Source organism: Natrix helvetica (assembly GCF_964273705.1).
Source record: "Natrix helvetica genome assembly, chromosome: 13".
In the NCBI taxonomy this organism is placed as follows: domain Eukaryota; kingdom Metazoa; phylum Chordata; class Lepidosauria; order Squamata; family Natricidae; genus Natrix; species Natrix helvetica.
Window position 1 is genome coordinate 3,166,219 of NC_138557.1, and position 15,864 is coordinate 3,182,082.

A 15,864-nucleotide genomic window follows, 5' to 3' on the forward strand; every position below is an offset into this window, starting at 1 on the left:
ATTGCAGCTGTCATGAATTAACAGGTTTTCTGGGCAGGGGGCCAAACTATGAATCTCAAAATCATCTACAGCATCATTTTCTAGTTTATTGATATAATGAATCATGGAACATTCTTCCCACACCTCGAAGTCAGGTTAGCTCCATCCCTGTTCATGTCCCTGAAGTCTCTCAAGACCTGGTTATGTGACCGGGCATAACGGGGGCTTCCAGGGATCCTACAAGATCTTCAGATGAAGATCAGGGTCAACTTCAGGGTCCACTAAGGATTTCTTCACTCTTTCCCTGCCTGTGGCTTATGCCTTTTCTTTGTTAATGTATCTTAGTTTTCAATATTGATTTTTAAAAATATTCATACAATGTTCATATTTACATCATTGTTGTTCTTATTTGATTGTTGTACGGTGCCTAGAGTCCGTTCTTGTAAGGTAGGGAGGTTATATCAATGATGGATGGATGGATGGATGGATGGGTGGATTTATGGATGGATGAAAGATAGATAGATAGATAGATAGATGATAGATAGATAGATAGATAGATAGATAGATAGATAGATAGATGATAGATAGATAGATAGATAGATAGATAGATAGATAGATAGATAGATAGATAGATAGGATGATGGATGGATAAGTAGTTATTTGGGAAGATAGATGATAGATGATGGATGGATGGATGGATGGATGGATGGATGGATGGATGGATAGAAAGATAGATAGATGATGGATGGATAAGTAGGTATGTAGGTAGATAGATGATGGCTGGATGGCTGGATGGATAGATAGACAGACATACAGATGGATAGATGATGGATAAGTAGGTAGGTAGATGATAGATGATGGATGGATGGATGGATGGATGGATGGATGGATGGATGGATGGATGGATGGATGGATGGAGACAGATAGGCATGCAATGTGTGGGTGGCTGTATTATTGCTAGTAGATTGTGGAGAAAGTTCCTCTCATTTCAAAATCTAAACCCATTCCCAAAGCTACATCAGCAATCAAAAATACTACTCAAAGCCACTGGTCAAAACCCAGCTGTTGATGTCTAGGGAAGCTGTCAAAGTCCATGTGATTCATCGCAATAAGAATGCAGTTTATCAAACAAATCAATTTACAAATAGAAGAAATGCAGTGTTTGCAATAGACGAAGGGAATTCTGAAATATCTGAATGGGGTAAAACTGTTCTAGATTCTGGACCTGGAAAAAAAAGGGGCAGAAGTAACATGTAGCCCATTCCACTGTTGAATACTCAATGCAGATCCAATAAAATAAATAGGGCTGACCCAAACATATTAAGATGGATTCCTGTTAAACTTTCCAGGATTTCTGGAAAGGGCCGGCTAAAAAAAATTGCTTCCGGATAATCTTACTTTGGGGAAAACAAGATGTCTTTCTATAATTTTTCATTCTTTTTTCCTTCCTTTGTTCTTTTTTTTCTTTTTGGAATGCTCATAAATTTTTCCTATTATCTTTCTTTTTTCCCTATCTGATTTTCCCCTGAGTGAAAACTACCAGGTTCTCCAAATCTTTAGTTATTTTTTTTAAAAAAAAATATCAGTGTGTTCAGTCTGTTTCATTCCACTTTATGTGAAGGGAAAATGAAGTTATATGTGCCTTATCTCATGCAGGTCAAGATGTTTTTGACCTTGTAATGCCATCATCCTGATTTACAGAGGAAGCCACATGATGTGCTTCTTAAAAGGTCCATTAAAACATATTAGAATTAATTTTTCATTTCCCTCCAACTGCACACAGGAACGGGGCATAGTAATGAAAAGCTGGATGTAGAAAGACAAGTATATCTTTTGATACATTGTGCGGTTTTACAGGCATCTAGACATGTGATGCATAACAAAACTTGAAGTAATACTTCTCAAAATTCTCTTCCAAATCATTTCTAAAATTTACATTAAATTTGGACATCAAAAGCATTGAAATATGGCTTGTTTGTTAGCCACACAAACCCATATTTCAATAGATTAAGTTGGATTTTGTATCTTCTGACCTAGGCTTCCAGAGACAGTCTAAATCACATGCTTAGTCCCAAAAACACTTTTATTTAAATGGCTGTGGAATGAATTATGGGCTGTGGAATGAATAGAATTCATTCACAGCCTGTAATGTTTCACAAACAGTCTGTAAAGAGTCCGACAGAAGTCTGCCACAGTCTTTCAGGGTAAGGCTGATAAGCACCCACCTTTATCTCCCTTGAAACGCTGCCAGAGACCTAATTGCCAATTAGTTTTGCAAGGCCAAATGGAGCGCAGAATCAAGCGGAGTTTCTCAGAGTTTGAACCGACCACAATGAACAAAGTTGCTTCCTGCAAAGGCTCACGTCCGTTTGCTCCTCTTTTATGTCTTATGGGAGGGGCCAATCATCTCCAAGCCTTACTCCCAAGTTGCCCTTTTTGTCGTAATTGTTCTTGCCTTCTGGAAGCTCTGCGCACAGTGGGAACAGGCTCACGCTGTTCTTTTGCCTCACTGATGTCAGACTCCGGAGGCAGCACATAACTACCAGATGGCCCTTGCCCCTTCTCTGTCTCCGATGCAGAGTCCTCGTCCGAGCCTTCCTCAGGCCCCAGGACTAACCCATGTTCCTCCCCAACCTCCTCACTGTCCGACTCTGCTGCCAGCTCCGCATGCCTCTGGCGGGCCACAACATTGTTGGACAGAGACTGGGCGAGCCAAGTGGAGGAGTCAAACTGGGAATTAGCTTGTAATCTTTATGTAGGCACAAAACGGGCAAAGTCTGAGCCCCCCTGAATGCTACTGAACCTTATCTAGCCTTTCCCAGATGCAAACTGTCAGTCTGAGAAGATCCCTGTGTCATAAGCTTGAGCAATAAAAATAGTTAACTGCACTCTTCGCATGTGGAGCTGCTTCTTCCCATCTGACACATTTTCAGTGTCAACAAAGCCATTAAGATTCATTCGTAGTATAAAGTGGGCCTCTTGATATCATCCTCCCTCTTGGTAACTAAAGAACCTGGGATTCAGGCAATTTTATGCTTTTGCTGATCTTTAAATCAAAACCAGCTGAATCAATTTAAGGCCTCTTTTGTAAAAAAAAAAAGAAAAAAGGAAAAACACACCGGCATTCAGGCTGATTGCCTAGATGTGCCCAATTTTGATGGTTTTGAAATATAAACCTTATAAATTATAAATGGTAGGTAGAGAGCATCGTATTGAATGCTGCAGATTTTTTATTTCCCCTTAAACTTTTCCGAGATCGTCTCTGGGCAGAAAATACTACAATAGTGGTTTAACAGCTTACTGTGTTCCTTCATGAATTTTTCCGGGTTTATTTCTGGGATTCTGCCCAGAAATTAGCAGACCCTCCTCAGGGTAGTCCTCAACTTCTGACCACAATTGAGCCCAAATGTGAGACATTTGTTAAGTGAGTTTTGTGCCATTTTACAACCTTTCTTGAGGGACGCCGTGGCTCAGTGGCTGAGGCGCTGAGCTTGTCGATCCAAAAGGTCAGCAGTTCGGCGGTTCGAATCCCTAGCGCCGCGTAATGGAGTGAGCTCCCGTGACTTGTCCCAGCTCCTGCCAACCTAGCAGTTCGAAAGCACGATAAAAAATGCAAGTAGAAAAATAGGATCCACCTTTGGTGGGAAGGGAACAGCGTTCTGTGTGCCTTCGGGCGTTGAATCATGCCGGCCACATGACCATGGAGACATCTTCGGACAGTGCTGTCACTTTTTTCTGCGCCTTCGTAACTTTGAATGGTCCCCAAACAAACTGTTGTAAGTGACGGACGATCTGTATCTTAGACCCCTTCTCTCATATTGTAGGCCAACATCCCTGGCGGTTGAGTGATATCTAAGGAGAACCTCACCAGCTCATGGGATCCTTTTGATAGTAGGATGATGTCCTTGTAACTGGGACACCTCACAGATAGAGAGTGTGGCTTCTGCCAACCCAGAGGAAAAGCTTTCTCTGTTCTCTTTCTCTTTGTGTTTCCATCTCAGGCGGCGAATTGTGTGTTCCTTTTCCTGGTGTCCAACTAATTTAGCTGAGCTCCGGATGCTTGCTAGCTAGGCATTTCTACGGAGAGCAGGCGATGTGCTCGGCTGCCTTTGTCTACTATTGTGGCACAGCTCTGGGCAAATTCCAGGTGCACTAGACATAATGATCATCCCCAGATCACAGGCATTCTGTCTGAGGCCTCTTGGGCCCCATAGGCAGGTATCTCGCCACCTGTCACCCAGCTGGCTTTTCAAGGAGGAATCGTTCCGCATTCCAGACATGTCCTGAGTCAGCTGTTCCCTTCGAGACCGTACCAATGATCTCCTCTAATTACAAAACCTGACTTTTGGTTTGAGCGCTCGCATGGGACCCCTTTTCTCAGCGCCTGCCAAGGCAGTTCCGTTGGTCGCTCCAGAAGGACAACATTTGAACAAAGATAACATTCAAATTGTTGCCACAGTTCCAATTCCTTTGATTTCCTCCTCCCCCACCCTTCTCGGTGGCACTTCCCGCTGGAGGCTCTAAGCTCCTTCATGACTCCTTTGCCGCACGCGTCCAAATTGAATTTATATTTACCGTACTACGTTGGTGCCCTGCCCATTTTTCAAGGTGTTTAGAGCAGTGTGTGAAATCCTCTCCCCCGACTGGCATTCATTGGGCGATCGGATTGAAGGGAGGAAGTGACGGGAACCCGAACATCAAGTTGAGTTTGTGAATATAACACATAGAAGGGACCCTAACGGGAACACTGGGTTGCGATTGGGAGCTGAAAAAAACATTGCTAATAACATTTTACAATGTCTTGGTAGGACCACACTTGGAGTATTGCATTCAGTTTTGGTTGCCACGATATTTAAAAAAAAAAAAGATATTGAGACTCTAGAAAGAGTGCAGAGAAGAGCAAGGAAGATGATTAGGGATCTGAAGGCTAAAATATATAAAGAACGGTTGCAGGGATTTGATTATGTCGTGTATAATGAAAAGAAGGACATGGGGTGACATAATAGCAGTGCTACAACATCTAAGGGGCTGCCCCAAAGAAGAAGAAACCTAAAACCAAGGAGAAATTTCCTAACAGTGAGAACAATCAACCAATGGAACCGCTTGCCTTCAGAAGTTGTGGTTGCTTCATCATTGGAGGTGTTTAAAAGGAGACTGGACAGCCCCCTCTCTGACATGGTATGGGGTCTCCTGCGTGATCAGGGGGTTGGATTAGAAGGCCTCCAAGCTCCCTTCCAACTCTGTTATTCTCTGTGTGCGTGTGTATGTGTGTGTCTACTCAAAATACATAAAATCGCCCCTTCCCCTTTCCGTAGGTTGGCGTCATAGGAGAGGAAGAAGAGTGGATCACTTTGTGCGAAGTGGAGAAGGAGTCAAATGCACAGTTGTTGGAGATTCCAAACCTCACACCTTACACTCATTACAGGTAAAAAAAAACAGCTGGTAATTCATTGCTTGTGTCTACTGGCACACTGCTGGCAGCAGGGAGCAGCATTAGGCTCTCCAAGCACCGGCGGGAGGGACAGTGGGAGGGGGGGGGGGAGACGTTTACTCCAAAGAGCTTAAATTTGCACCTCCGAAGAGTTTGCCCTGGAATGACTCAGCTTGGTGCATTTTCATTGTCATTCTCCGCGGAGTAAAATAATTAATCTAGGGAAGGCAACAAGGTGCAAAGCGGCCTGCTAAACAGTGCTGCTGAATACGTTCACACTTCCCGCCTCCGGCTGAGAATTTCCCTCCCCTTAAAGCTCTCCCGATGTAATTGATTTTGGGTTTTCTTTGTAGGTAAAACAGCACCGCAGTTGCTTGCTTATATGACAGTGGTTTCTTTTTGTAAACGGAGCCAACGGCATTATGAATATTATTGTATGATGCTCTGCTTCTCCCATGTCTATCGCATGTTGTTGTTGTTAGTTGCAAAGTCATGTCCAACCCATTGCAACCCCATAGACAATGTTCCTCCAGGCCTTCCTGTCCTCTACCATCCCATGGAGTCCATTGAAGCTCATGCTTACTGCTTCGGTGACTCCATCCAGCCACCTCCTTCTCTGTCATCCCCTTCTTCTTCTTCTTTTGCCCTCCATTGTTCCCATCATGAGGCTCTTCTCCAGGGAGTCCTTCCTTCTCATTAGGGGGCCAAAGTATTTGAGTTTCCCCTTCAGGATCTGGCCTTTTGAAGAGCAGCCAGGGTTGATCTCCTTTAGGACTGACCGGTTGGATGGCCTTGCAGTCCAAGGGACTCGCAGGAGTCTTCTCCAGCACCAGAGTTCAAAGGCCTCCATTCTTTGACGCTCAGCCTTTCTTATGGTCCAACCTTCACAGTCATCCATTGCAACTGGGAAAACCATCGCCTCGACTATATGCACTTTTGTTGGGAGGGTGATGTCTCTGCTTTTTAGGATGCTGTCACATGTAGCTGTACTCAAAAGAAGTTTCAGTATTAAATCAGATGTGGGTCAGGGTTATTTATTTTTATTTATTCAATTTCTGTCCTGCCTTTATTACATTATAAGTAAGTCAATGCAAACAGATTGAATGCTCCTTCCTTCTCCAATTTTCCCAAGGTGGCTGAAAAAGGGATGTTGGCTTTAGGTCATCCAGCTAGCTTGTGTGCCTAGAGCTGGACTAGAACTCACCGTCTCCTGGCAATTAGTCCAATGTCACCCAGTCGGCTTTCATGCCTAAGACAAGTCTAGAACTCACAGTCTCCTGGTGATTGGCTTAAAGTCACCCAACTGTCTTTCATGTCTAAAGGAGGACTAGAACTCACCATCTCTTGCTTTCTAGGAGAACATCTTAACTGTAATACCAAACTGGCTCTCTTCATTCTCATTCGGTCTCAATATACCAATTCAAGTCTCAAACAACGGTGTTACAAATGGTGAGAAGATCCCAAGAATTTTAGGTTATCAAGCGAGCATTCAGATGTTTTTGCCATTCTTCCCTGCCCTATTTCCTGGGATTTCTGACAAAGAGCTTGCCTGGCCTTTGGAGATTGAGCTTATTGTGAAGAACAAATGCTTGATCTATGGAGAATTGACAATGTCTTATTCACTGGGACTTTTGGAAAAGTAGCCCAGGCAGATCTGAAACCCACCAACTCAAAATCATGAGTGCTTTTATGCCATGGTGCTCGAATGGCACACCGGCATACTTTTTATATAAACAATCGTTAATGTAAGAAAAGCTCCCAAAAATATCATTTGCTGTAGGTGCGATACCAAAAATAGACAAGATTGTGGTACCGTGTAATTCTCCCTTCCCATTTTTATGTAATTACTTTCTTAACGACCGTAGGTTCTTTTATTGCTTCCGATTCCCCCCCCCCCCAAATTAAACCCTGACCTAAAATTAAGGCCTTTAAAAAATTTCTCAGCAAAATGCTGGCAGAGGCAACGAAAATGTCTCCCCGTGTTCAGATTCATTCCCCGGTATCATGTAACATCTTTTTGACAAAGATGGTTTTTTTTTAACGAATTCGGAGAATTAGGAATAAAAACAATGGCGTGCAATGTTGCGGTTTTCATCTATGCCCGTTTTGAATATGAAACGGAAAATCACGCTTCGTAATGGCATCGCGATCAAAGGGACGAGATTCGGATCAGAAGCAGGAGCCGTCGACTTCCCTATTTATTCCCCGCTTGTAATGTAAATCTTGCATTACGTTACAAAAATCGTAAAGACTAGAATTTATTTATTTTTTTGGCTATTTATGCTCCTGTTGTAATGTAAATCGTCTCACTGAAGTCAAAGGGACGAAGAGAAGATAGCAAAAGGAAAACAGGCACAATAGATAAACCCATAAATTGGAATGAATTGGGTTGGTTTTTTTTTGATTTTCGGTGTAGTTTGGCCTAGCCGTGGGACGGAAAGGCGTGTTAGATGCATTCAGTGCTGACTGTACGTAATTATTTTGATAACGATCGTTCAGAGGCATTCTTCTGGCTTTGGAGCATTTTTACGCTCTTTCGTTAAGCTAGACTTACCCATCCGTTTAAAAAGTTGAGGTTACAATGGCACGATTGCAGCACCTAAGGGTGACTACAAAAATTTTAGCAGGGGGTTCTTCGCCCGGTTGCTAGGTGGCTGTGGCCATAGTTCGCGTGGCCTAGGCAGCCTCCTGAACCATAGTGGGGGGTGCATTTTTGCCCTCCCCGGGCTCCGGAGACTTTTCTCGAGCCTCCAGGAGGGTGAAAACGGCCTCCCCAGCCTCCGGAGACCTTCTAGAAGCCAGGAATGGACCTGTTTCCAGTAGGGCCATTTTTTTTGCCCTCCCCAAGCCTCCGCGCATGCCCTGCCCTTACCTGCGTCCAAAACGGGCCATGTGGGGACTCCTGGGAGTGGCGGGGTAGGCAGGGCCAGCCAGGAGTGGGATTTGGGGGTTCTCCAAACTGTGCAGAATCTTAGCTAGAGGTTCTCCCGAACCCCTGCGTACCCCCAGCAGCCCACACCTGAGCTAGATTAAAAGGGGGAAAGGAAAAAAATGAAAGAAGAAAGAGGGAGAACGCTCCTCTCTATCCTTGCTTGTAAGAAACCGGAGATTTCTGTCTGCAGTCTCGGCCCTTCACCACTTACCAATATTCCCCCAGGCTCGTTGGCATGTTGACACCAGGAAAAGGCAGCATTCAAAACTTTCCACGGATCGCTGGGTTGATGAATGTGCCACCTGCCCTGTATCTGTGTCCGTGGCACAAGAGCAGGGCCAGTTTTAAAGAAAGAAGAAAAGCTGGCAACGGCCTAGACACATTGCTTGGTAGAGAAAGTCATCGGAGGCCATTGGCAGAGCTAGCTTGGACGTACCTGCTCCACGTCCATCTGTTAGGCCATTGTAGATGGCTCTCCCGACTGAATTTCATTTGTCATGTTTTGGTTGAGTCTCCTAGAAATCATTGCATGAGCCTCATCACAACAGTTTGAAAAAAAGTACCCCATCCAGGTGAAGCCTGGGCTTGTGGGTCCCATGTATCATGATGGGACTCGAAGTGACATCTCACAACTTCATCAAAGGACGAAGAGGAGAAAGCGAGAACTGTTGAACTTTGACCTCCTTTTTGTCGAACTGGGCCTGGCTAGTCTAGGGAAGAGAAGGACCAGGGGAGACAGGATAGCAGTCTTCCAATATTTGAGGGGCTGCCACAGAGAGGAAGGGGTCAAGGTATTTTCCAAAGCACCTGAAGGCCAGACAAGGAAGAATGGATGGAAACTGAACAAGGAGAGATTCAAGCTGGAAATAAGGGAAAATTTTCTGACAGTGAGAACAATCAACCCATGGAACAGAAGTTGCCTTCGGAAGTTGTGGGAGCTTCATCACTGGAAGATTTCAAGAAGAGACTGGACTGCCCTCTGTCAGAAATGGTGTAGGGTCTCCTGCTTGAGCGGGGGTTGGACTAGATGACCTGCAAGGTCCCTTCCAACGCTGTTAATCTGTTAAATAAGTTCGGTCAAACATCCTTCTTTTCTCTTGTCTGTTGTTGTTGGGAAATTAATGACGTTGCTTTGCTTAAAGCCCGTTCTGCTAATGCACCCTCTTAACAAGGCTGAAGGAGACCTAGCGTGCATTTTTCTTTCAGTCCTAACATTTCAGTGGGAGAAAAATCCAGAACAGGTTGAGAAGATAATACCTTAACACAGTACGACTTTAACCCAAAGCTTTCTCTTTCCATTATAATGACTCTGCTTCTGATCGCTGGAGTCTAATACTTTTTGTAGCTAATACTTTTTCTGGAATTGGAAGGTCCATCCTCAAATTGCTGCTGTCAGAAGACAAACAGCTTCCGCAAAAGGGGAGCATGAATGCACGGGCTGACTTTTCTTGTGTATGTTTATAGATCAGGCATTCTTCCTTGCGATCTCTGTACCTCGCATCTATGGGCTTCCTATCCCTGTAAGATGCAGTACATATTCAGTACATTCTGGGACAGAAGCATATGTATGGAATTAATCTTTAGATTTTCATGCTACCCCCATTAATCAGATCCACCATGGTTCACAGTAGTGAAAATAATAGAACCAAAGCTTCCCATTTGTCCCTGGTTCTGTGTGGGACTCCAACGTGGTAGAAAGGAGAGAGATATTTCAGTTCAGATCTCAGAGCTTAATACAGCTGAGCCACGCCCAGACTTGTTATTTAAGTTTCTGTTTCCAAATAAGCCTCACTGGCTGACTTTGTTACCATGTCTCTGCCAGTTCATGAATATTCTGACACCTCTCTTTGCCCAACAGGTTCAGGATGAAGCAGGAAAACATCGTTGGCCAAAGCCCATTCAGCCAGCCATCACGGGTCATTCAGACCCTCCAGGCACCCCCAGATGTGGCTCCAGGGAGTGTGACTGTGCGTACTGCCAGTGAGACGAGCTTGTGGGTCCGCTGGGTGGTAAGTTACCAACAACTGACCAGTGTAGAAGAAAGCATGGCTTCCTAACGGTTTCTCTTCGGAGAGTCTTCTCCTCGAATTGACCTCCAGATGTGTGGAATGTCAGTCCCGGGAAGCCCTGAGATGTTTGAGAATAATGGGAAACAAACTGTCAGGCACAAAGGATCAGGACCGTATGCTAAGTTGCCATTCAAAGCTTTAATGTTCAAGCCTACATACAAGAATCTAGTCAAAGTTCAATGCTAAATGGGCGCCAGATAAGGATTGACTCAGATAAGGATAGGACATGGTGGCTCAGAAAGATCGGCAGTTTGGCAGTTCGAATCCCTAGCGCCGCGTAACGGAGTGAGCTCCCGTGACTTTTCCCAGCTTCTGCCAACCTAGCAGTTCAAAAGCACATAAAAATGCAAGTAGAAAAATAGGAACCACGTTTGGTGGGAAGGTAACAGCGCTCCGTGCGTCTTCGGTGTTTAGTCATGCCGGCCACATGACCACGGAGACGTCTTCGGACAGCACTGGCTCTTCGGCTTTGAAACGGAGATGAGCATCGCCCCCTAAAGTTGGGAGCGACTAGCACATAAGTGTAAGGGGAAGCTTTACCTTCTTTATTTAAGGATCTACAGACTTCAAGAGGGGTTGGATCGTTTGTGACAATGTAATGATTCTAAGCAGGTGACACACTTAACTCCACCACCCAGCTCTGCTTTCTCCTCTTCCCATTATACTTCTAGAAATGATAGGGATGGATGATGCCCAAGTCCATTAATTTTTTCTTTTGTGATTTCTTCCTCTACCCCTAAAAAACCCATACCGGTAACTGAATTCCTGCCTGTCTCCCCTCTAATCCCCCCCACATCTGCAATTTCTTTGCTGTTTCTTATCTGCATCTGGGCAGGCATAAATCAGAGCCAGACCTTCTCCCTTAGGTAGGGCTGATACACTAACAGGCCAACAAAATCATAGCAAGACATTTCCAAGGCAACATAATGGGACTTAACCATATGTTGCCTCTTTGTTTACTAACTAAGGCAATACGACTCCAAAGCAAATGAAAATGAATTCTTGGCTGCTGGAGCTGCTTTCCGTCGAATTTCCGAAAAGTTTTAAACTGCAAAGAAAATGGTTTTCACATAGAAACAGGAGTGAATGTGGAGGTTACATCTCCGTGATAGATTACAGAGCTGAGTGATTAACTCGGGAACCGAGTGATAAATGGCACGGCCTTTGATAAATGGATTTATCTTGTGCCTTTGACGGCTGACCCACCCTTGCCTGATGAAAATTCATTCAAATATTCCAATTTCTCCTGCTGCTCGGCCACTCCGAGACGCCTTCCTCTTCTGCCACCGAATGCAAAAAAAGAAAAAAAATCCCCCGCTCTCCAATTTCTCCAAGCAAATCCGCTATCTCATCTTGCAGAGAAGGAAGCCTTTCCTCCCCCACCCCCACCCCCCAAAAGCCCCTAGGCATTCTCCAGGTCATTAAGGCACCCCATTCACTACGGGAATGAATTTCTCCTCTTGTTGGTCATCGGCCTTATAAAAGTTGCTGAAAATCCCAGCAAACGTACCCCAGAGGCAACTATGAGCATCCAAAGTGGCCTTTTGGATCCCAGTCAAAGAAAGAGGTGTGGGATGTTGTGCTAAATTTGGAAGATGGATTAATTGGCAGGGAGCCCGAGAGGTGGGCAAAAAAAGGACAGGTGTGGATCACCTGATTGTATAATTAATGTTATTAATAGTGTGAGTCGCATGTCAGGCTCTGTCTTACTAGTTCGCAGACAGCGGTCGGGTCTCAAAGTTCAAACAATGAGTAAAGGAGAATCCTTGTAGCTCTGGGTTGAAAGGAGAGCTGAACTGATGATGTTGCCTAGTTGGGTAACGAAATGCCTGCAAGAAAACAATCAAGCTCAGAGAGCACCAAGGATCTGACAGTCCTCCTTCTCCTCTTCCTCTTCCTCTTTCTCCCCCTCCTCCTCCTCCTCCTCCTCCTCCCCCTCCCCCTCCTCCTCCTCCTCCTCCTCCTCCTCCTCCTCCTCCTCCTCCTCCTCCAACCTCACTCCCTTCTAATACTGATGATGTTACCTAGTCTGGGTCATGAAACATTTGCAAGAAAACCAACAAGCTCAGATAGCATCAAGGACCCCACAGTCCTCCTTCTCCTCCTCCTCTCCAGAAACCCTTCTAGCACTGATGATGTAATCTAGTTGGGTCATGAAATGTCCGCAAGAAAACAACCAAGCTCAGAGAGAACCAAGGACCTCTCATTTCAAACCTCAGCTACAAGGATTCTACACAAGGATTCTAGAACTACAGAGAGATGTTTGAACTGAGGGGGTCTTGTAGATATTTCGTTACCCAAACTAAATAACATCATCAATGTTGCCTGATGATGTTCCCTAGTTGGGCAATGAAATGTCTTCAGACAATCAACCAAACCCAGAGAGCATCAAAGACCCCCTCAGTTCAAACATCTCCCTGTAGTTGTAGAGTCCTCCTACTTGCTAAGGTCATTTGTAAGAATATTTATTTTATTTATTTGCTAAACAAAGGTATATGGCTTCCCAACTCACTCATAGGCAACTCCGGGTGTCTTGTAACATTAAAAATAAGGACAACCCATAATCCCCTTTCCCCCATGGCAGCAACAACACAATCAAAAATCAACCACTTGATCGGTTCCGTCTCTGTTTGTGATCTTCAGTGATCCATTGAGAAAACCATGCCTTCAGGGCCTTTCGAGAAAGCAACGAGACTATTGTACCTCCAAGTGGATGATGTTCCATAGAGAAAAGGCCACCACCAAGAAGGTCCTTTTCTAGAATCCCACCAGATGTAAATCCCTAATCAAGGGGATTCGCAACATATCTGGCCTTCCTATCCTGGTGGGCTGGGTGGATGGAAGTGATCCTCACTGATCCTTTTTTTCTTTTTCTGACTACACTCAGCCTCTGCCTGATGCACAATACAATGGGAACCCTGAATCCGTGGGCTACAGGATCAAGTACTGGTGTGTGGACACGCAATGTCCTCCCCTGGCCAAGGCCATCAGCGACCGGCTGGAGACGGAGGTGACCATCGAGGATCTTCAGGAGTGGACTGAATATGAACTACAGATCCAAGCCTTCAACGCCATTGGGTCGGGACCCTGGAGCGAGGTGGTGCGAGGCCGTACGCGAGAATCAGGTAAGCGACGGGAAAGGAGCATCGCTTGTTGCTCTTAAACGGTGTTTTTTTCAAGCATTTCCTTTGGCTTGGGATTGTGATAGAGTAGATTCGCAGCCGGAAGGCATTTTTTACACCAGTCCGATTCTGTCAGGTCCAAAACCAAGAATGACATCTGTCTGCTCTTCCAAGCTGAGTTCTTTGTTGTTCCATACCTACAGACAGAATCTTGCCAGATTGAAGTCTCTACTATCTGCATCTACAATATACTCTGGGAATTATTAAGGAGGGGCTGTCTTCACCCTCTTTCTCTCACACATGATTTCTGGGCTGAATTGTCTCTTACTCCTCTGGAATCCACCCCTTCCCTCCTGGGGAATCTACTTCCATACTACATCCCATCACAGAGTCACACAGTCCAGTTTTGCTGAGTGGTCCAATTTTAGCAAGAGCGATTCTCAGCCGAGCAGATTCCACAGGATCTACGGCCAGGAAAAAAAACCCACCATCAGAGCAGCAAGCCAAAATAGCAGAAGTGGTATTCAACCGGTCCGGACTGGTTCACACGAACTGGTAGCGGAAATTTTAACCGGTTTGGAGAACCAGCAAATGCCGCCTCTGGCTGACCCCACCCCTCCCCATCCTGCCCCTTCCAGGAGTCCCCCACACATCCCGTTTTGGCTCCCGGGCCCAAAATGGGGCGCGAGTAAAAACTTCCATGCAGTATTAAAAAGAAGAATAGAAAAGGGGGCTGCTGTGTATTCTTTAACGGACTGCTAAATTGGCAAAATGGACGGGTAAATTGGCCACGCCCACTCAGTGACATGACAACCTGGCCATGCCCACCAAACCACACCCACAGAACTGGTAGTAGAAAAATGATAATTGAATCCCACCACTGTGAAGTAGCCAGAGTAGCTCATGAACTTTGGCAGAAGGTAATTATTAAGCTGTTCTGTGGATAACTTCTAACAAGGCTTCTTCCTCAACTCTCCGCCCCATATGCACCCCATGTAATTTACCTTTCTCCTGTGGGTGAGTAATTGAGCGCAGTGACCTTTCTGGAATTAAGTATTCAATAGCGAGAGTAAATCACGCCGTGGCTAACCTGCCCAATGAGTAGGGGTTGTATTTGCAATTTGTCTCCATCATCATACAAGGCCTTCCCGTTGCTGCGTCGCTAAGGCTGCCTCTCATTCATCACTGAAAATGGGACTTGCCCTCTGTTCCTCCTTTTTTTTCCTTTTCGCAATAAAGTGCCTGGCATTTCCGAATTTGCATATTTTCGTTAACGATGATGGAGGAAGGGATCCATTAAACCAAAAGAGAACCATGGAGAGTGCTTCGCTCTTGGACAAAGGTGGTTGAGATGGTGTCAGGGAAGGAGGATTAGTAAGGGACACGGTGGCTCAGTGGCTAAAACGCTGAGCTTGTCGATCAGAAAGTGGGCACTTCGGCGGTTCAAATCCCTAGCGCCGCGTAACAGAGTGAGCTCCCGTGACTTGTCCCAGCTTCTGCCAACCTAGCAGTTCGAAAGCAGGTAAAAATGCAAATAGAAAAATAGGAACCACCTTTGGTGGGAAGGTAACAGCGTTCCGTGCGCCTTCAGCATTGAGCCATGCCAACCACATGACCACGGAGACGTCTTCGGACAGCGCTTTTTTTTTTAGAAGAGGCTTTTTTGGGGGGGAGGCCTGCAGTGCAAAAAAAAATTTTTTTTAATTTGCCTCTTCAAAACCTTGCTGCGTCTTATACTCCGGTGCGTCTTATACTCTGAAAAATACGGTAGCTGCTGACAGACAATCCTGGCAAAATTGCATCCGTTGGGTCTCGAAGAGTCAGAAGCAATTGAGCAGCCGAAAAACAACAGCGGTTGGATGACAAGTTGCTGCCTTCACGCCGAAATCTGGCGGCGTTGCGGCTTCTTTTTTCATTTCTCTTGCCCCCCCCTCCCCCGAGAAGCCATTCATAACGGAGTTTCTCTTTGTGAAGATCTGTAGATAAATCCGAGGCAGCCTGCCAAAAACACTCGTGTCTCTTGGCAATCTATAGTCCTTTAACATAATTATATTCTTGCGAGAGATAAATCCAGGAGAAGAGGAATCCAAAAAGAAAGGGGGGGGGGAAAAAGATTCAACCTGAGGAGCGAACAGAGAGGGAATGGGAGAGAATGGTCTAGAATGTTCTTCCAAAACCCTGGCTAATTGTGTGACTCAGGTACGGCGTTAAAAGTGACAGATGGTGAGGTTTTGACAGATCTGAAATGTTGTGCATGGTATTGATGAAGAAGGAACGAGACACGACACGAACTGTCAACGATGCCTCCTCTCAACCCCACACATCCCATTC

The 15,864-nt window shown here is 45.2% G+C and overlaps 1 protein-coding gene across 2 annotated transcripts in view; it reads left to right on the forward strand.

The window, feature by feature from the left end:
• The window catches only part of SDK1 (sidekick cell adhesion molecule 1), a 363,040-nt gene that overhangs the window by 269,074 nt on the left and 78,102 nt on the right, over positions 1–15,864 (forward strand). For both annotated transcript variants that reach the window (XM_081965817.1, XM_081965816.1), the window contains exons 23-25: positions 5,295–5,404; positions 10,201–10,351; positions 13,299–13,536. In XM_081965817.1, the coding sequence (XP_081821943.1) occupies positions 5,295–5,404; positions 10,201–10,351; positions 13,299–13,536 (499 nt within the window). The remainder of the gene's footprint in view (positions 1–5,294; positions 5,405–10,200; positions 10,352–13,298; positions 13,537–15,864) is intronic.